Raw genomic sequence first — 21,890 nt, 5'->3', positions numbered from 1 at the left:
CTCCCACAGCCAACCTCTTGTGGCCAGCCAACCACCGCCCACAGTCCACCACCACTCCCCCCCCCCCCCCCGCCCGCCCCATGCATGAATTCATGCACTGGGCCTCTAGTCTTAGCATAAAGCTGACCAACAGTCAAGGGTGTAACTTTGGTTCAATGCTCAAGGACAGCAGATAACATACAACACCCCTTCATCCTAATAACTTCTCTGTAATGCCCCATTTATCTAGTCGTCAGTTTTTAAATATCTTCTTCCTTTAAACACGAGTAAAGCTTAAAACCAAGAGCAGATAGTGTTGAAAAGACTTTTGAACTGTAAGAAAATGGTTCCCAAACCTCAGTGTCTAATCCTGGAGAGGCATAGAGCTGCCTTGGGGCCAAAGCTTACCAACTGACAAGTGGACATGCAAGTCTTCTGATTTCACAATATGGATGTTTGGTTTCCCTAGTGACCTGCATCCTTTTAGCCGATAGCAGACAGCATATTAGAAGCAGGGTTGGGAATGGTGGCTGAGAGCAGCTTATAAACAGACAGCAAACCAAACCTAACACAAATAGCTTCCTAGGCAAAATGATTTCGTTCTACATCAACCCAAAGCCCAACTGTGTAATCACTGGTGCTTATAATGACAGTTAGATTTATTATTATTATAATTACTAGGGGCCCGGTGCACGAAATTCGTGCACTGGGTGTGTGTGTGTGTGGGGGAGTGTCCCTCAGCCCAGCCTGCCCCCTCTCACATACTGGGAACCCTCAGGCGTTGACCCCCATCACCCTCCAATCGCAGGATCGGCCCCTTGCCCAGGCCTGACGCCTCTGGCCTAGGCGTCCAGCCCGGGCAGCGGGGACCTGCAGTGGCAGCGGGGGGCGCCGCGATCGCACGGGCTCCGCCCCTGCCCCTGCAGGAAGCCTCTGGCTGAGGCGTCCGGCCCGGGCAGCGGGGACCCGCAGCTGCAGCGGCCCCGCGATCGTGGGCTCCGCTTTAGGCCCAGGCAAGGGACCCCTAGCTCCTGGGACTGCCAGCTTCGACCGTGCCCAGCTCCCATCGCTGGCTCCACCCCTACTTCCTGCTATCACTGGCCAGGTCGGCAAAGGCACCTGATTCTCCAATCATGGCTGGGGGGCAGGGCAAAGGCGGCCCCAGGGCCGCCTTTGCCCTGCCCCCCAGCTCTTAGCTCCCCCCTGGGTTTCTGATCACTGTCAGTGGCAGGGGGCTTCTTCCTGCTTTCCCTTTCGCCTCCCTGCATTGTGCCTACATATGCAAATTAACCGCCATCTTGTTGGCAGTTAACTGCCAATCTTAGTTGGCAGTTAATTTGCATATAGCCCTGATTAGCCAATGAAAAGGGTAGCTCGTACGCTAATTACCATTTTTCTCTTTTATTAGTATAGATTTTTTACATACAAGGAACCATGGTGGCTTGTATACATTTTAGAAGGATTTTCATTAAAACGGAGGAAAAGTATTAGCAATCCTATTGAAATAGGATTAAAAACAAAACAAAAAACCACCAAGGAGGCTGGAGGCAACAAAAGAGGCTAAGTTAGTATTTTCCAGTGTCTTCCACATGCAGACACGATGGCAGCTCTATGTTACACCCCACAAACCGGGGAGACTTTGTCCCTCAAGGGACATTTGGCAATGTCTGGAGACATTTCTACAGTGTGACCAGGAGGCCATGCTCCTGGCATTTAGCTGAGGCCAGCGACCCTGCGAGGCAGTCCGAGTGTCCACGGTGCTGAAAACCCTGTTCAACTACGTCAGTGAGCTCTGAAGACAGAGGCTAAACGGGGAGGAATGCCCCTTTAGGGCTGCACCTGAACTGTCACCTGGGAGCGTATGTCAAACAGGAATGCTTAGGCCTGCTCTGGGCTGCCAAGCGAAAATGGGGATTCGTCTGTTGGGTCAAACTAAACTTTTCGCTCATAAGGAGATTATCCATTCACTCTTTTTTTTTGGAGACAAGAGAGTATTTTTTTAAATTTTTTGGTCTAAAAAGCAATAATCCTGGGTATATACCTCTCTTAATGAAGGAACTGTAACTGTAGGAAGTCTCGGGGGTCCTCGCGGCTCAGCGCCCACTCGCCCCGCCAGAGCTGAAGTGCTCTTTGTGCCCCGACCAACGCCACTGCGGGGGTCAAGGTTTGCCCAGGGCTGCCACCGCCCACCTTCGCTGCTGCCACTTACCAACGCCCAGGAGAACAAAGCCAAATTCAAGAGGAAGGAACAGAAGTGATGACACAGTTTTATGTTATGCTGAACGCAGGAAAAATTGCTACTGGAATGAAGCCCATCTACATTCTGTTCCTTTTTCCAGTTCTTCCCCACACGCCCACCACCCGACAGGCGCCCATGGGGGCCAGCACAGCGCCTGCCCTTCTCTGTGGGAGTTCCCCGAGAGGGGCTGGGAGAAAGGCGCGGTCGGACACCACGCCTGGCAAAGGAGCCAGTGTCTTCTCGTGAGAGGTAACCGTCCACTTGTGCTGCTCAGTTACACTGAGAGATGATACTCCACAAAGCAGGCAACATACCACAATTCCCAGGGCCTTCAAAATGTTCAGTTTGCACATAGGACAGGTACAGTGTTCACTAAGCCAGGGATCCACGCAGGACTTGTGGAAAACATGCCTATAAGAAAATGGAGAACTGCATCAGAAATTATACACTGAAAAACTATTAGGTCCAAGTGCAAAGGAACTGTATTAACATATAGCTGACAGAAAAGCTCCTGAGTCCAATCCTATTTAATAATAGAGAAACATGGTAATTAGATGTACCTCCGCTACCCTTCCCATTGGCTAATCAGGGTGATATGCAAATTAACTGCCAACCAAGATGGCAGCCGGCAGCCAGGCAGCTTAAAGCGAACAGGAGGCTTGCTTACTTCAGTGACGGAGGAAGCCAACGTTCCCCGCCTGCCGCTGCCGGCCTCTGAGCTTGCAGTTTAAGAAACATTGTAACAAATATAGAAGCTAAACAAAACCCCAGAAACCTGCTTTCAGCCAGCCGGGCCTCAGAGCTGGAGTTGAAACAGTGTTTCGATTATAGAACCCAAACAAACCAGATACCTGCTTTCGGCAGCCGAGGTCTCAGAGCTCGAGCTGAGCCTCAGAGAGAAAGCCGGCTCTCAGTTCCAGTGACAGCCATAGAAGATAAATAAATCCAAGAATAAAAAAAGAAAAAAAGAAAAAAAGGAGAGGTTTGGAGCTTCAGTCGCCTGCCAGCCTGAAAACGGCCCTCAGCCCCTTACCCAGACTGGCCAGGGACCCCAGTGGGGACCCCCACCCTGAAGGGGGTGTGACCAGCTGCAAACAGCCATCATCCCCTCACCCAGGCTGGCCAGGCACTCCAGTGGGGACCCCCACCCTGAAGGGGGTGTGACCAGCTGCAAACAGCCATCATCCCCTCACCCAGGCTGGCCAGGCACTCCAGTGGGGACCCCCACCCTGAAGGGGGTGTGACCAGCTGGAAACAGCCATCATCCCCACATCCAGGCTGGCCAGGCACCCAAATGGGACCCCTACCCTGATCCAGGACACCCTTCAGGGCAAACCAGCCGGCCCCCACCCATGCACCAGGCCTCTATCCTATATAGTAAAAGGGTACTATGCCTCCCGGCACCGGGATCAGCGGAGCCGCGAGGCCTCCTGGCACCCTGGAGTAGCGTGACAGGGGGCAGAGCCCAAACCCCCTGATCACCCTGCGGCTCTGTGACAGGGGGCGGGGCCGCAACCTCCCTGCTCTGTTCATGACAGGGGAAGGCACCCCAACCCCCTGATCGGCCCTGTCCTGTGCCTGATAGGGGGGAGCTCCCCAACCCCCTGATCAGCCCTGCTGTGTGTGTGACAGGGTGTGGCACCCCAAGCCCCTCATGGGCCCTGCTCTGTGTGTGACGGGGTGGAGCCGCAACCTCCCCATTGGCCCTGCCCTGAGTGTGACGGGGGGAGTGCCCCAACACGCTGATGGGCCCTGCTCTGTGGGTGACAGGGGGCGGCGCCCCAACCCCCTGATCCGCCCTGCTGTGTGTGACAGGGTACGGAGCCCCAACCCCCCTGATGGTCCCTGCTCTGTGTGTGACAGGGGGCAGCACCCCAACCCCCTGATCGGCCCTGCTCTGTTCGTGACAGGGGGTGGTGCGGCAACCTCCCCATCTACCCTGCCTTGAGTGTGACAGGGGGTGGTGCCCCAACTCCCCAATCGGCCCTGCTCTGAGCCCGACCAGGGGCTGCACCTAGGGATTAGGCCTGCCCTCTGCCACCTGGGAGCGGGCCTAAGCCAGCACGTTGTTATCTCCTGAGTGGTACCAGACTGTGAGAGGGCACAAGTGAGGCTGAGGGACACCACCCCCCCCCCCCCCGCCAGTGCACAAATTTTTGAGCACCGGGCCTCTAGTCTATATATATATAAGTGCACTGGCAATTTAAAAATAAACGGTGACTCACGCATGCGTGATACATATAAAGCTCTTGCTGGCGCCAATCTAGACAGAGTAGGAATATTCCTACCTGAACCTGTTTTTGGACATGGTCAGTTATATGTTGCTTTCTCTCGAGTTTGAAGAGCATGTGACATTAAAGTTATAAATACTTCATCACAAGGGAAATTAGTCAAGCACTCTGAAAGTATTTTTATTCTTAATGTGGTATACAGGGATATATTAGAATAAGTTTAATCAATTTATCATTGTTTTTATCAATGTTGTGTTTATGTCATGTTTTTGTTGTTTTTCTATCATGTTATTACTTATTAATCAATTTATATATTATTTTCACATGCATTTTACTAATTTTCTTTCATCTCTGACACTTCTACTACAGAGAAAGGGTGAATAGCGATATTAAAATATTTCTTCTAATCTCCTTTCAATGTGCACAAATCTGTACACCAGGCCACTAGTCTTATATATTGATAAGACTGTATAATGAGAATTGATAAGTAGTATTTGGCTGTTTGGTCTTTTATTCCACCAAATTCCAAAAAAGATTTGAGGAAACTTAGGAGGAAATTAAGAATGAAGACAATGAATTACACTTTATAAATTGGTTATGTTTTCTATAACGGTTAAAGCAGAAAAGTAGAATTTCAAAAATATATTAAATAAAAGTTAAATGAAAAGAGTTCTCTGTATAATTATTAATTCATTTCATGGAACTCTGTTTAAATATCATTTAAACATTATTTAAAAAGACTTCTAAGCAACCTTATGCTAAATGGCTGCACAAGTCACAGGGTAGTTGGGACTATTTTTAGAGATGAACTGTACTTCAGAATCAGATAACACTTAGCTAGCAGCTTCAGCTGTAATGTTAAAGGGAGAGAGAGGAGAGGTGATTCTCTCTTATTCAGGAGAACAGAAAGTCACAACCTGGTGACTGGGAATAAGTCAGCCACGGAGGGTTTTCGTTCCTAGAAAAGAACCTGTGTCCCTTGAAGGGGGAAAGGCGTGAGGGGGCTACAGCAAACACTGTCCTCCTCAAGGCCCCTCGCGGCAGCTCTGAGGCTGAGACAGGCGTGCGAGCCGGGGCCTGCCACGCAAGACATTCCAGGTGCCTTCGGAGGAACTGGCATTTGAGTCTTGGGATAAGATGAAGACATTCTGAGAAAGATACCAAACTGAACCATGGTGTGTCTTTAAAACCTTGTTAATTTGCATCTGGCTTATAGTTATATTCAGCTATTTAAAAATGCAGTTTTGACTTAAACAAGAGCTGTGAGAACTCTGCCTCAATTGGGATTTGAAAGAACCATTTGTGCTGAGAGCTTCAGCCGAACAACGGACACCCACCTCCTGCCGCCCAGGCGGTGGCCTTGCATCCATTTTGTGGGTAAGAAGCTAGATCTTGAAGAATGAATTTATCCATCTAACCTGAAGCCTGCAGAGGAAGCACTGAGCCAGAGCCCAATGGCCCCTGAAGGCTCTCATTTAAATCTGAAGGTTTGTACTTAGGAGGTGGAAGTCACCAAACAGTAGCTGAGATCTAAACACAGGGTGTCCCCCCAAAACGTAAACACACTTTGGATCGTTATCGATTCCCATGCTTCATCCTTTTCAGATTTAACCCACTGGAATTAACGATTCAAAGTGTGCATGCATTTTTGGGGAGGCCCTGTACGTGTGGTATTCACAAGGCATCATGCCCGCTTCCTGCTCCTCACATCTTCGTCTGAGTGCTCCCAGAGGGAGACTGAGCGCCTCTGAGTGCAGGCACCCTGAGGGCATGCTCGTGCTCGGAGCGGGGACTACCCCATAGCTGTCAACTGTGCCCTGCTGGCTGCAGTCCAACCGAGACCAGAGCTAGGCTTTCAATCCTTTTAGGGGGTAGAGACCCCTTTAGGTGTGACATAAATGACAGATCCTCCCCTTACAAGGGGGCATCTGCCTCACACCTGGCCTAGGTTTCTGGGAGGACCATGGACATTGAGGGCTTGGTTAGTGCTGGGGGTGGGGGTGGGGTGGGGGAGGTGGGAGGTGCTCTAGGCCAGTCCTATGTAGGGTGGACAATGGGCTTTGGCCGGGTGACAGGTGATCTCTGACAGGTCACTCTGGTCCAGGGATGGGTGGGCCGCTGACTGAGCAGATGTTTGTGGGGACCTCAGTTTAAACAAGCAGCAGTGGCCTGGGGGTCTGCAATGGTTTGGCTCTGGCCTCCCACTCTCGCTAGCATTTTTGCTTTCCCCGTTTTTGTCCTGCCTTTCTTTTCTATTTCTGGTTATTCAGGAAGAACAAAACGGCATCCTCCCATATTTAATTTTTAAAGCTGTAAGAGTTGAGTATTTCCTGCTCATCTCTTCCTTTAAACCAGCGGTTCTCAACCTGTGGGTCGCGACCCCTCTGGCGGTCGAACGACCCTTTCACAGGGGTCGCCTAAGACCATCCTGCATATCAGATATTTACATGACGATTCATAACAGTAGCAACATGACAGTTATGAAGTAGCAACGAAAATAATGTTATGGTTGGGTCACAACATGAGGAACTGCATTTAAAGGGCCAGAAGGTTGAGCACCACTGCTAAACCTTAGTTATAGATTTCTCTTATATTGGGTTTGTTGATTTAAGAGAAAGTGTTGGCCCTGCTACGGGGCAGCCTAATGAAGGACAACAAAGACTACCTGGCTCTCAAGGTACAAACTGAGAGCGCCCTCCTTCCTTAGATAAGTCAAAATCCAGAAGGAATATTCTCTTTAAAAAGTCCCCAACCCTTTCCTTGTGACTGTCCGTCCACCCATGGCTTTCCCAGCCCCCACCCCCACCTGTCAGCGAGCTGCCCTCCCCCTCCCCTGACCCACAGCACACCCCTCTTCTGAAAATAAACCCAGCAGCCTTCCTCTTCCCCCGCTGGCCCTTCTGACACAGCCCGCCCCTCTCCTGGCGTCACCAGCATTCTCTTCCCCCTCCGGCTCTCTCCTCAGCTCTACTGTTTCACAAGCTCCGCCGGGCTGTTCCCTTCCTCCGGCCAAGCCCTGCGACTACTACTGCAACTACTACGTCTGACCTGGGCAGCTGCCCTTTCCGACTCCCAGCTGCCTCCTCTGGAAGCCAGGTGGGGGTGAGGGGTGGGGTGGGGAGTAGGGGGGCCGATGGAAGCAGTAAGTGAAACACTGTACACATGGCATGCTTAGAGCAGCATCAGGGACGTGCAAATGGGAGGTGTTACTAAACACACATTCAGGGAAAACAACATGAACGTTTCACACGGTATCACAATCAATGGGCAGGGCACCTGAGCGTGCCTGGCACCGGAGTGACCCTGGCCAGCTTGCGGGTGGCCACAAGCATCCAGACACCTCAGGGGGGACACCTGGGGCCAGTCTGACCTTGCAAAGGAGCCCCTTCCCAGGTTACAAAAGACTCGATAAAAGAATAAAACAATAAAAATACACACAAAAGCAGAGAAGGGCCCTACATGGTCAGGGCGGAGTGGCGTCCTGGGCTGGGAAGCGGGTGAGTTCAGGACAGGGACATGGGAAAAGGACAAGCAGATCAGACTTCAGCACAGTCCTTTACTCCTGTACGGATGCTCTGGGATACAGAATGCGAAACGCATGGCACATGAAGGGAACGACACCCACAGTCCTGGGGCAGAGCCCCCCTTTCCCACTCCCCCGCTGCTAACTAGAGTGAGCAGAACGCTGGGGTGGGTGGAGTCTACAGGGAAGGCGACTTGCTTTCACAGCTCTGCAGCCTCTCGGTGCCGTGCAAGAACCTGGCAAATATAAAAGGATCCAGGATTATTCAAGGTCAGCGACAAGCACTTGCCCCGCTGGGACTGGCAGCAGACACTGTGGTAACGAGGCCGCCCTCTGAGGCGGGGCAGCACAGGGCCAGCAGCCAGATGCCTGACCCATTTTAGCCCTTAAAGTGGCATCTCAGGCCTATGTTCACCCACAGTGCCGCACTCTGCTTATGGAGAGTATTTTTATCTTATGAAAAACGTGGCTGACCTTTAAATAAAAGGTCTAAGGCGACTTTTTCAGCTTCTAAGGCAAGTTGGCTAACACCCAAAGGATGATCAGCTGCAGTCAACTGACACAGCAGCAGGTCCCAAAGCAACACCAACACCGTGTCCACAAAACAGTAACCTGGCAGAAGGTGGGAAGCAAAGGCCATGCACAAGCCAGCAACCCAGAGGCTGCTCTCTAGCGTGGAGTCAGTTCAGGCTCCACACAGGCTTGTTAGCCCTGGGGACAGGCGGACAGGCAGACAGACGGACAGACACAAAAGCACTGGGCTTTCCCTCTCCCCTTAAGGGCAAAGAGGGGATGGCGAGTGCAGAGCCTGCAGGGGTGTCTGGAGCAGGAGGGCCTGAAAGCTGATGAGCAGACGGAGGGAGCCGTCAGAGCAGCCCACGGGGAGGGCGGGGGGCACACAGGCCATCAGAAGACAGGACGGGGGAGCTGTGCGGGTGGTGTGGGGCGGGTGGTGTGGGGCGGGTGCTGTGCGGGTGGTGTGGAGCGGATGTGGGGTGGGTGGTGTGTGGGTGGTGTGGGGCGGATGTGGGGTGGGTGCTGTGCGGGTGGATGTGGGGTGGATGCTGTGCGGGTGGTGTGGGGGGGATGTGGGGTGGGTGGTGTGCGGGTGGTGTGGGGCAGGTGGTGTGGGGCGGGTGCTGTGCGGGTGGTGTGGGGAGGGTGGTGTGGGGCGGGTGCTGTGCGGGTGGTGTGGGGCGGGTGCTGTGCGGGTGGTGTGGGGCGGGTGCTGTGCGGGTGGTGTGGGGAGGGTGCTGTGGGGCGGGTGTGGGGCGGGTGCTGTGGGGCGGGTGGTGTGCGGGTGCTGTGGGGCGGGTGCTGTGGGGCGGGTGGTGTGGGGAGGGTGGTGTGGGGCGGGCGCTGTGGCGGCCGGGTCAGGAAGCAGTTTCAACTATTAGCCACTGTTTTCTCTCTGAGGTTGATGGTGAGGGTGTCTGCCGACAGTGAGGAATAAAGGAACGAGGGCAGGTGTTTAAGGAGAACAAATACAGCCGGAAGCGCTCTGTGAGGACCGGCGAGCCGACCAGGGGAAGGGCTCTGCGGTACCCGAGGCAAGAGGAACCAGAGCTGCCTGGCAGCAAGAGCGAAAAGCAGCGGCAGCAGTCACACCTCTACACGGTGCCAGAGGCCGGAGACCCAAGAGGAAGGGCAGGGGGCCTGCCCGGGCAGAGGGGCACAGTGAGCAGCAGCACCGGAGCTCAGGTGAAGGTGCGTGAGGGGAATCTATGAACGGAGGACGCTGGAGAAGACTGTAGTAAAAACGAGTACGTGTGTAGCCATGCTCTAGGCCAGTCTCCACTGGAGACACCTAGAGTGGTTACAGTTATGTGCGGGGGTGTGGGGTGTGGGGTGTGGGGGGGAGTGCTCCTGGCATCTACGGGCTGGAGCCGGGGATCCTGCTAAATACCCTGCAGGGCACAGAACACCCCCCGCCCCCAGCCTGTCACCATGCCAAGGCTGAGAAACCCGGCTTCAGGCCAGAGGCTGTCACCTGGGTCCCACAGCATGTCTCAGTGCGGCTGATTTTTATAAACCCCAGAGCCGTGCACTGTTGCCATCTCAGTGAGGTGACATGCTTTGCTGAGCAGGGTGTGCAGTGTAGCTTAGAGAAAGCTACGACTGAAGACGTAAGTGTAACAAACAACCTGCTCCAATGCAGAAAGGGCAGCGGTGCCCTAGCTATGGGTGTAAAGAAATGCTGTCAAGTTTGCCAAAATTCTGATACTCAAAAACAGAGCATGGCCCTGGCCGGTGTGTTCAGTGGTTAGGGCATCGGCCTGTACACCTGGAGGGTTGTGGGTTTGATTCCCAGTCAAGCTCAGTTGTAGGTTCAACCCCCAGCCCCGGTTGGGGCACGTGCAGGAGGCAATCAATTGATGCCTCTCTCTCACATTGATGTCCCTCTCTCTCTCCCCTCTCCTCCCTTCCCTTTTACTCTCTCTAAAAATCAATGGAAAAAATATCTTCGAGGGAGGATTAACCAAAATAAATAAATAAATCAATAAATAAATAAAGCAGGGAGCAGCTGACCATCTTTATCACGTATCCTGCCGACCTTTTCCTGATTGGTATTAGCTTTCACCCCATGCTTTAGGCTGTAAATGACTACACAGAACAGACTACTGGAAATGCATAACTTAATTTCTATAGGACAACTCACATTTAATTTTATAGATTTATCTCCATATGTAAAGTAGGTATTCTTAAGTTCCATGATCTTTTAAAACAGATATTTCTAGGCTCAAAATAGGCCACTTTGTGAATAAGTAAAATAATACCAGTAGTTCATGGAGAAAACGCTTATTCATTATTTCATTCATTCCCATCTGGCATTATCAGAGGCGCGGGGTTGTGGGGATGTGTTATAAAGCAAGGGAGAAGGAAGAGAAAAAAATCTTTGATTTTAGGCTTCTCAATAGGTACTTCCCTATTCTTCCAATCAAGAGTTGGACAGTGTTGCCCTAACCGGTTTGGCTCAGTGGATAGAGCGTTGGCCTGCGGACTCAAAGGTCCCAGGTTCGATTCCGGTCAAGGGCATGTACCTTGGTTGCGGGCACATCCCCAGTAGGGGGTGTGCAGGAGGCAGCTGATCGATGTTTCTCTCTCATCGATGTTTCTAACTCTCTATCTCTCACCCTTCCTCTGTAAAAAATCAATAAAATATATTAAAAACAAAACAAAACAAAACAATAGTTGGACAGTGTATCTTCATGTTTCACATTCCCAGGTATGGGGAGCACCATGAAGGGACTGACATGCTAACAGAGGACGTGCTCCTGTCAGGCACCGAAGTGCAGGCGCACGCCTCCCTCTGAGACAGGTCTGGCCCTGTGCCAGGGGCCCAGCATGGAGCAGACCTCCGTAGCTGCTCTGCCGTTCCTTCTTTTTTAAAAAATATATTTTTATTGATTTCAAAAGGAAGGGAGAGGGAGAGAGAGATAGGAACATCAATTATGATAAAGAATCACTCATCAGCTGTCTTCTGCATGTCCCCTTACCGGGGATTGAGCCCGCAACCCAGGCATGTGCCCTGACCAAGAATTAAACCCTGACCTCCTGGTACACAGGTCAACGCTCAACCACTGAGCCACACTGGCTAGGCAGCTCAGCCATTTCTGAATAGCATGGCATTGGCAGGTACTGTTGGCTTCACTACCCCCCATGGGGAGAAAACACTGAGCCCTTCCAGGAGACTGGAAACGTGACTGCACAGAGCAAAGCACCTGACCCGGGGACGGCATGCAGCGCCCACCCAGCCCCCACTCTGCATGACAGGCTCAGAAAAGGACAACCGAGGTCCCCAGGCTCGGCACCCGCCCACTGCTGAGGCATTATCAGAGGGACTAGGGGCGTGCAATGACTCGAGGAGAGGAATGGTGGCTAGTTTTGAAACCCACAGAATTCACAGAATTAAATATTTTTGACCTTCATGCTCTCTAGCCTACAGAAGTGGCCAGAGGTCGTGCCCTTGTGTTTCTCATAACCAGAGAAACCTTGTGCAATCAGCTCTGGCGGGCAGCACGGCTCGCCCCTGACTGCAGCTCCAGGTCCAGGTCCAGCTCCGCGTAGGCGCAACGGCCGCGCCTGCAGGAAAGCCCGGCTCAGGCGGCTCGGAAAGCAGCCGGCCTCCCCACTCTGAGGGAGACATACGCCGCCACCAGTGTTTTTCCTAAACCAGGAGGCTGACATACTTGCAGGGGAGAACCCGGACAACATCGTTCTGCTTGTAGCTCTCTATGCAGACGGCACAGTGATCGAAGTCTGGGTCTGTTTCCTGAAACGCAGAGCATAGGAACCAAAGTCACGCGCTGCAGCGAACAAGGTGTAAACGAAGGGAAGCAATTCAGACAAGAACCGCCCTGTGGCAACTCGAGGAAACGAGTGATCATAAAGTGAAAGGTTATAAAAGCAATTTAATGTTTCTATTTGCTTAACTGGATCAACCCAAATTATATCTAAACCAGCCTACTTTGTCTTTATACTATGTTGTAACAATTCATACTAATCCTGTTTGTTTAATATCTTAGAAGTCAGAATTCCAATTTCCCCCCTACAACACATCATCTGTGCACTGTATTGTGTTCATCACCCCGTCAAGTCTCTGTCCTTCACTGTTTACCCCCCCAGACCCTCTTCTATGCCCCCTTCGCCCTCTGAATTCTAATTTCTTTTAAGATTCAAATGAGCTGTCACCCTGACCATTTTCCTCCCTCCCTCCCCAGTCCCGCTGCATCCTACTCAGGTCTAGGAGGTGCCACTGCACACCAGGAGTCGCCTGTGGCTAAGTGCAGGCAGAGAAGACGACGAGCCCCCAGACGCTGGCTCTCCAGAAGGCCGCCCCGAGGATGGTCGCAGACTTGGGGTAGGAAACTCATGGGCTCCCCTTGACACTGGATCTTTTCCAGACTCAGGCAGGTCAGCCAGGTCCTGGGTCATCAGAACAACGATGTCCCTCCTTCTCTGGTTTGGGCACGGGTTTCCCTGATTTGTCATTAAACAGAGCATTTCCAAGAACCTAAGCCAGGAAAGGTGACACTGTTGTTGTGTCACCACCACGTGGACTGGAACTCAGGGGTGAACTCGTGGCAGGTCTAGAAGACACACACTGAGAAGAGGTGTTGGTTCTAGCGAGGAAGGAGTGCCTTGTGCTGGCCTGAGCAACGAGGCAGGATGAAATGAATGTGGCAGCTGAAGACCAGGCCAAGAGAGCGCCCAGGTGACTGCAGCTGTTATCATGCTGCTTACATTTTCTGCAAGCGCCTTTACTCTTTTCTTTCCCGAGTGTACAGTAAAGTTTACCGACAACGTCTCCACCTTCAGGAGCTGTGTCATGAGAAATCAAATGTGGTGGTGTGAAGGCAATAGGAATAAAAGGGAGTCCAGGCAACACAGTGGTAAAACCGACATTGGACAATAGCTGAATGATCCTTCCAGAGCTCTTTGCTAAAACATGAGAGTGGGTGCAGGGCAGAAGGTGATTTGACTCTATGCTTCCGAAGATGTAATTTTTTTCATTCTAGATAACCGTGACTGTACGGGATCAGGGTCTAAGTTTAAGTTGCTGTCCTGTCCTCATGGAGCAGAAGCAGGGCTGTCAACCGAGACTCCCCTGAAATCTGGACCTCTAGGTGTCCTTGTAATGTTAAAGAAATAAAACACAAAGGAGAGCTGGCGAAGTCTGAGAAAGCATAGCCAACAAGCTGCAGGAGAAAGAGAGTTAGTTGATCTCTACAGAAACATTTCAGGCCAGAAGGGATTGGCAAGAAACATCCAAGTGATGAAAAGCAAGCACCTACAACCAAGACTGCTTTACCCAGCAAGGCTATCATTTAAAATTGAAGGAGAAAGAATAAGAAACTTCTCAGAAAAGAAAAAGCTAAAGGAGTTTGTTATCACCAAACCAGTATCACAAGAAATGTTAAAGGGCCTGCTTTAAAAAGAAGAAGAAAAACCAGAAGAATAAAAGAAAAATAAAATGGCAATAAATATGTACTTATCAACAATCACTTTAAATGTAAATGGCTTAAATGCTCCAAACTAAAAACAAAGGGTAGCTAAATGGATAAGAAAACAAGACCCATATATATGCTGTCTGTAAGAGACCCACCTCAGAACAACAGATACACACAGACTAAAAGTAAAGGGATGGAAAAAGATATTTTACGCAAATGGCAGGGGCAAAAAAAGCTGGAGTATCAATACTTATATCTGACAAAACAGACTTTAAAACAAAGGCTAGAGTAAGATACAAAGAAGGCCACTATCTCTATTATAAAACCCCCGTGGCCGTGGCACCATCACGCCGTAACGACCAAACGCCAAAGGCACCTGCTGAACGTCATATGATTTCCTCATGGGAACAAGGAAGTGTTGCTCTGTTCAATTCTCATCTTCCAATGGAGGCCAATTTAAGTGCTCCCGAGAAGGAACGGTTAGGGCAGGAAACTATTCTTATATCCGTCCACAACTGTCTTCAAGGTGGGCGGGTATGTGTGCGCGGCAAGGCGTGCATGGGTGGGTGGGGACTTGACACTGTGTCCCACGGTGCACTGGGTCCCATGGTGTGCAGGGTTGGGGTCTTGTGCGATTTCGCGCAGTGGGCCTCTAGTATAATGAAAAAGGAAGCAATCCAACAAGAGGATATAGTCCCCGTAAACATTTATGCACCAACACATAGGAGCACTTAAATATATAAGGCAAATCGTGATGGACATAAAGAGAGGGACCAACAGCAATGCAGTCATAGCAGGGGATTTCAACACCCCACTGACATCAATGGATAAGCCTCCTGGACAGAAAATCCACAAGGAAACAGTGGCCTTAGATGACACACTAGATCAGAAGGATTTAATTGATATTTCCAGAGCATTTCACCCCAAAGCAGCAGAATAGACATTCGTTTCAAGGGAACATGGAACATTTTCTAGGATAGACCACATACTAGGATACAAGCATCTTCTCTGACCATAATGGTATGAAACTAGAAATCAATCACACAAAACCCTGAAAAACATACAAAGACATGAATGGGTTAACAGTGAGATCAAGGAAGAAATCAAAGATAACCCTGAAACAAATAAAAATGAGAACACAACAACCCCAAATCTGTGGACACAGGGAAAGCAGTCCTAAGAGGGAAATTGGGAGCATTACTGACCTATCTCAAGAAACAAGAACAATCTTGCCCTGGCTGGTGTGGCTTAATTGATTATCATCCCATGTACTGAGAGATCTCCAGTTCGGTTCCTGGTCAGAGCACACGGCCAGGTTGTGGTCTCATTCCCCAGTAGGGGTTGTGCAGAAGGCAGCCAACAGATGTTTCTCTTTTTCCCTCTCCCTTCCTCTCGCTCTCAAATCAATAAAAACATATATTAAAAAAAAGAGAAACAAGAAAAAGCTCAACTAAACAATCTAACTTTACACTTAAAGGAACTTGAAAAAGAACAAGAAATAAAGCTCAAAGTCAGTAGAAGGAAGGAAATAGTAAAGATCGGAGCAGAAATAAACAAAATAGGCTCTAAAAAAAAATTCAGCCTGGCCAATGTGCTCAGTGGTTGAGCCTTGACCCAGAAACCAAGAAGTCACCGGTTTGATCCCCAGTGGGGGGCGTGCAAGAGGCAGTCAATGATTCTCTCTCATCATTGATGTTTCTACCTTTCTCTCTCTCCCTTCCTCTCTGAAATCAATAAAAATATATTTAAAAAAAGTAGAAAAGATCAATGAAACAAAGAGTTAGTTCTTTGAAAAAATAAACAAGGCTGACAAACCTTTAACCAGACTCATCAAGAAAAAAAGAGGACTCAAATAAATAAAATCAGAAATGAAAGGGAAGAAACAACTGACACCAAAGAAATACAAACGACTGTAAGAAAATAAAAGCTGTGGTATGTTTACACAATAGAATACAACTTGGCTGTAAAAAAGAAGGAAATCTTACCCTTTGCAACAGAATAGATGGACATGGAGAGCATTATGCTAAGTGAAATAAGTCAGTCAAAGAAAGACAAGTATCATATGATTTCACTCATATGTGGAATCTAACGAACAAAATGAACTACAATAGACATTCTCATAGTAGAGAGCAGGCTGACAGCTTGTGGGTGGGTGAAGGGGTTGAGTAAAATAGAAAAAAGAAACACGTATGGACACAGACAACAGAGAGGTGATTGCCAGGGGTGGGGCAGTGTTGGGGATAGAGGAGGGTATAGGGTGATAAATTGTGATGGACAGAGACTTGACTTGGGAGTGGTGAACACCCAATACAGTGTACAGATGATGTATTACAGACTTGTGCACCTGAAACCTGTATAACTTTGTTAACTAGTGCCATCCCAATAAATTCAATAAAAAAGAAAAGAAAAAAAGAAAGTAGAGCAAGACAACACATGTTCCTGGCTACTTAGTGCATAAACAGCTCCATCAGAGTTCTTCCCAAAAGGATGCTAGGTGTTGCAGAAGAAAATTTTGTTGAATACCCTAAGTAAGGTAACTATAAGTCATCGGTAAGCTAATAATAGCAAGCGTATTTAAAGTCCAGGAAAGGTAGAGAACTACACGAGGGTCTCCAAATGGCAGGCATAGTGAGAATAAGATTTCAGCCCGGCCGGTGTGGCTCAGCAGTTGGTTGAATGTCGACCTATGAACCAGGAGGTCACAGTTTGGTTCCTGATCAGGGCACATGCCCAGGTTGCGGGCTTGATCCCGTGTGGGGCGTGCAGGAAGCAGCCCATCAATGATTCTCATCATTGATGTTTCTATCTCTCTCTCCCTTCTTCTCTGAAATCAATAAAAAAATATAAAAAATATTAAGATTTCAAAGAGAAGCTAGTTTAAAATAAAGCATTAGAGTATACTTGGAGAAAAATAATAGACTAACAAATGAGACACAATTGATATATTCTCTCCCACTAAATCAAAAGCAAATCTACGTTGTTGTTTTAATAGTGTTAAGTTACTTCATTACTGTACCTTATCACCCTTCTTCACTGTTCTGGTTGTCAATTTGCTGATGGCTTTCTTGGCTGCATCTCCAAGACGACGCTATGGACATTGCAAAGAAAAGCAGACATTAAATGCAAGATCTCCGAATAATGTTCTTTACTTTAAAATAATTAAATGTATAAAGTCCCTATCTACATCACTCTCCATGTCACAGCATATGAGAGGGCTCCAAAAGAGAATTGAAAGTTAGAGAAACTGGCAGTTTTCCTATAGACTCAGTATTCTGTTTGAATAATTAAAAAGGGAATATAGCTAAAGGGCCAGATGGCATAATCACTGCTGCGTTTTGTATTTAATAAGCATTGGGAACATTCCAGCATTATCAAAATCTACTTGTTGTACATGTCAGTGCTCCCAATAGTTTTTTATTCTGCTCCATGGACACCCTGGATGATGTTAGATGTTTAAGCTCCGTCTTGGTGAAAGGAAACCTCCAATGCTCCTTGAAATAGCTCATCACATTACCCGGTGTGGGAGAAGGGGCCTGGCCATGAATCCTACTTCTGCCTGTCACTCAGGCTCTGCCATCTTAGGAAGGTCTATTTACCTTTCCAGGGTTGAGTCATTTTCATTTATCCGAGAGGGTTAAGTCAGAGAATCTCTAAGGCTGGACTGATGCAACATTTTGCCAGGCACAGAGAGCTAGCGCTGCCAGATACCAAGAATCCAAGATGAAAAGACAGTGGACCTCTGATCTCGCAAAGCAAACGGAATTGGGGCCAGCCTCCTCTAACAGCGCGTGCCCTCGGAGCATGGCAGCGCCACGCGGAGGCAGGCCCGAGGGAGAGGGCCGAGGAGCCGTGCAGGGGAGGCGCTGAGGAAATGCCGCCTGAGCTCAGGCTGGGAAAACGGGCAGGAAGGAGTCAGATAAGGAAAAGCATAAGGGTCACCAGGGGGATTCCGACAAAGAAGAACCTAGTGAAGACAGACAGTGTGCGTGCGGGCACGTGTGACGTGCGGGCACGTGAAGGGAGTTACAGGTCAACACAACCAGGCTGAGCACCATTTCACCGTTCAGATTAGAATGCTTGGCAGTCAGAGGCTCTACTAATAATTACCCGGGACGATCGGTGCGAACGGGCACCTGGGGACAAATGGTCCCTTGCCACACAGCCAGGTTCTACACTGTGGGGATCACAGGAGGAATACCTTGGGTTCTGTCCTGAGGATAAACAGTCATAAAAACATAAAAAATTAGGGGTAATTAAAAATATGCAAAGAAAACAATTTAATGAACTTCTTTGCACCCACAAACCAGCTTCAATGATCATTGTTTTATCTATATTTTTCAGCTATTCTCCCTCTTTACTGTATGAGAGGTTTTCAAAGCACATCACAAGCTTGTATAATTTCACGTATAAAGCCTTCACTATATTTAACAATGGGCTATCATTTGGTGTCACTGTCTTATCTAACAAAATTAACAATAATCAATCAACCTCATCATATACTCAGACTATACTATAATTTTCCTAGTTGTCCCCAGAATGTCTTCTTATAGTTAGCTTGTTTGAATCAGGATATGAAGTCCAAACACTGCATTTGGTTGCTATGCCTCTCAAGTAAGTCTCTTTTAATATATAAGAGTCCCCTCCATAATATATGTATATATAAATGTATATATATATATATACAGAGAGAAAGCCTCCAGATGTTTTATATCATCCTATCTAATAAAAGAGAAACATGGTAATTAGCCGTACCTCACTACCCTTCCCATTGGCTAATCAGGGCAATATGCAAATTAACTGCCAGCCAAGATGGCAGCCGGCAGCCAGGCAGCTTGAAGCGAACATGAGGCTTGCTTGCTTCAGTGACGGAGGAAGCAAATGTTCCCCGCCTGCTGCTGCCGGCCTCTGAGCTTGCAGTTTAAAACATTGTTACAAATATAGAAGCTAAACAAAACCCCAGAAACCTGCTTTCAGCCAGCCGGGATCTCAGAGCTGGAGTTGAAACAGTGTTTCAATTATAGAACCCAAACAAACCAGATACCTGCTTCAGCAGCACAGGCCTCAGAGCTGGAGCCAAGCCTCAGAGCTAAAGCTGGCCCAGAATAAAAAGAAAAAGAAAAAAAGGAGCAGTTGGGAGCTTCAGTCACCTGCCAGCCTGAAAACAGCCCTCAGCCCCTCACCCAGACTGGCCAGGCACCCCAGTGGGGACCCCCACCCTGAAGGGGGTGTGACCAGCTGCAAACAGCCATCATCCCCACATCCAGGTTGGCCAGGTACCCAAGCGGGACCCCAACCCTGATCCAGGACACCCTTCAGGGCAAACCAGCCGGCCCCCACCCGTGCAGCAGGCCTCTATCCTATATAGTAAAAGGGTAATATGCCTCCCAGCACCGGAACAGCAGAGCCGCGAGGCCTCCCAGCACTGGAATCAGTGGAGCAGCGAGGCCTCCCGGCACCGGGATCAGTGTGACAGGGGGCAGCGCCGAAACCCCCTGATTGCCCTGAGGCTCTGTGTGTGACAGGGGGCGGGGCCACAACCTCCCTATCTGCCCTGCTCTGTTTGTGACAGGGGAAGGCGCCCCAAACCCCTGAGCAGCCCTGCTCTGTGCCTGATAGGGGGGAGCTCCCCAAACCCCTGATCGCCCTGCGACTCTGTGTGTGACAGGGTGCGGCGCCCCAACCCCCTGATCGGACCTGCTCTGTGGGTGATAGAGGGCGGCGCCCCAACCCCCACCACAGGCCCTGCTCTGTGTGTGACGGGGGGAGCTCCCCAACCCCCTGATCGACCCTGCTCTGTGCGTGACAGGGTACGGAGCCCCAACCCCCCTGATGGGCCTAACTCTGTGAGTGACAGGGGGCAGCGCCCCAACCCCCTGATTGGCCCTGCTCTGTGTGTGACAAGGGGTGGTGCCTCAACCTCCCCATCGACCCTGCCTTGAGTGTGACAGGGGACGGTGCCCCAACCCCCCATTGGCCCTACCCTGAGCGTCACTGAGGGTGGCATCGCAACCTCCCAATCCGCCCTGCTCTGTGCATGACAGGGGGCGGCACCCCAACTCCCCAATCAGCCCTGCTCTGAGCCCGACCAGGGGCTGCACCTAGGGATTGGGCCTGCCCTCTGCCACCCGGGAGCAGGCCTAAGCGAGCAGGTCGTTATCTCCCGAGGGGTCCCAGACTGCGAGAGGGCACAGGCTGGGCTGAGGGACCCCCCTTCCCCCCGAGTGCACTAATTTTTGTGCACCGGGCCTCTAGTCTATACTAATAAAAGAGAAACATGGTAATTGGCGTACGACCGCTACCCTTTTCATTGGCTAATCAGCAAGATATGCAAATTAACTGTCAGCCAAGATGGTGGCCGGCAGCCAGGCAGCTTGAAACTAACATGAGGCTTGCTTGCCTCAGTGACGGAGGATTGTTAACCAACGTCCCCCACCTGTGGCTGCAGGCCTCTGAGCGGGCAGTTTAAGCAACATTGTAACAAATACCGCCGGACTTCAGCCAGCAGATTTGCAACATTGTAAGAAAAGGCCAGAAACCTACTTTCAGCCGGGAGGCCTAAGAACTGGAGCCAAGCCTCAAGGTAAAGTTGGCCCAGAATAAAAAAAAGAAAAAGAAAAAAAGGAGCGGTTAGGAACTTCAGTCACTCACAGCCTGAAAACAGCCCTCAGCCCCTCACCCAGACTGGCCAGGCACCCCAGTGGGGACCCCCACCCTGATCCCAGACACCCTTCAGGGCAAACCAGCCGGCCCCACCCATGCACCAGGCCTCTATCCTATATAGTAAAAGGGTAATTAGCCTCCCGGCACCGGGATCAGTGTGACAGGGGGCAGCGCCCAAACCCCCTGATCGCCCTGCGGCTCTGTGTGTGACAGGGGGCAGGGCCCCAACCCCCTGAGCAGCCCTGCTCTGTGCCTGATAGGGGGGAGCTCCCCAACCCCTCCCCCCCACGGGCCCTGCTCTGTGTGTGATGGGGTAGAGCCATAATCTCCCCATCGGCCCTGCCCTGAGTGTGAGAGTGGCGGCGCCCCAAACCCCTGATCGGCCCTGCTCTGAGGGTGACAGAGGGCGGTGCCCCAACCCCCTGATGGGCCCTGCTCTGTGCATGACAGGGGGTGGCGCCGCAACCTCCCCATCGACCCTGCCTTGAGTGTGACAGGGGACGGTGCCCCAACCCCCCATTGGCCCTACCCTGAGCGTGACTGAGGGTGGCATCACAACCTCCCAATCTGCCCTGCTCTGTGCATGACGGGGCGGCGCCCCAACTCCCCAATCAGCCCTGCTCTGAGCCTGACCAGGGGCTGCACCTAGGGATTGGGCCTGCCCTCTGCCACCCGGGAGCAGGCCTAAGCCATCAGGTCGTTATATCCTGAGGGGTCCCAGACAGCGAGAGGGCACAGGCCGGGCTGAGGGACCCCCCCGGTGCAAATTTTTGTGCACCGGGCCTCTAGTCTACACTAATAAAAGAGAAAAATGGTAATTGGCGTACGACGCTACCCTTTTCATTGGCTAATCAGGGCTATATGTAAATTAACTGCCAACTAAGATTGGCAGTTAACTGCCAACAAGATGGCGGTTAATTTGCATATGTAGGCACAATGCAGGGAGGCGAAAGGGAAAGCAGGAAGAAGCCCCATGCCACTGACAGTGATCGGAAACCCAGGGGGGAGCTAAGAGCTGGGGGGCAGGGCAAAGGCGGCCCCGCCTTTGCCCTGCCCCCCAGCCATGATTGGAGAATCAGGTGCCTTTTCCGCCCTGGCCAGTGATAGCGGGAAGTAGGGGTGGAGCCAGCAATGGGAGCTGGGCACGGTCGAAGCTGGCAGTCCCGGGAGCTAGGGATCCCTTGCCTGGGCCTAAAGCGAAGCCCACGATTGTGGGGCCGCTGCCACTGCGGGTCCCCGCTGCCCGGACCGGACACCTAGGCCAGAGGCGTTAGGCCTGGGCAGGGGCGGAGCCTGCAACCGCGGGG

The 21,890-nt window shown here is 50.7% G+C and overlaps 1 protein-coding gene across 5 annotated transcripts in view; it reads right to left on the bottom strand.

Moving 5' to 3' along the window:
• The window catches only part of RNF130 (ring finger protein 130), a 144,892-nt gene that overhangs the window by 32,576 nt on the left and 90,426 nt on the right, over window positions 1-21,890 (bottom strand). For all 5 annotated transcript variants that reach the window (XM_059695684.1, XM_059695683.1, XM_059695679.1 and 2 more), the window contains 3 exons: window positions 16,940-17,011; window positions 12,163-12,245; window positions 2,533-2,629 (listed from right to left, as the gene is read on the bottom strand). In XM_059695684.1, the coding sequence (XP_059551667.1) occupies window positions 2,533-2,629; window positions 12,163-12,245; window positions 16,940-17,011 (252 nt within the window). The remainder of the gene's footprint in view (window positions 1-2,532; window positions 2,630-12,162; window positions 12,246-16,939; window positions 17,012-21,890) is intronic.

This window comes from Myotis daubentonii, chromosome 5 (genome assembly GCF_963259705.1).
Source record: "Myotis daubentonii chromosome 5, mMyoDau2.1, whole genome shotgun sequence".
NCBI classification, from domain to species: domain Eukaryota; kingdom Metazoa; phylum Chordata; class Mammalia; order Chiroptera; family Vespertilionidae; genus Myotis; species Myotis daubentonii.
This window is presented reverse-complemented; position numbering and strand designations above follow the sequence as displayed.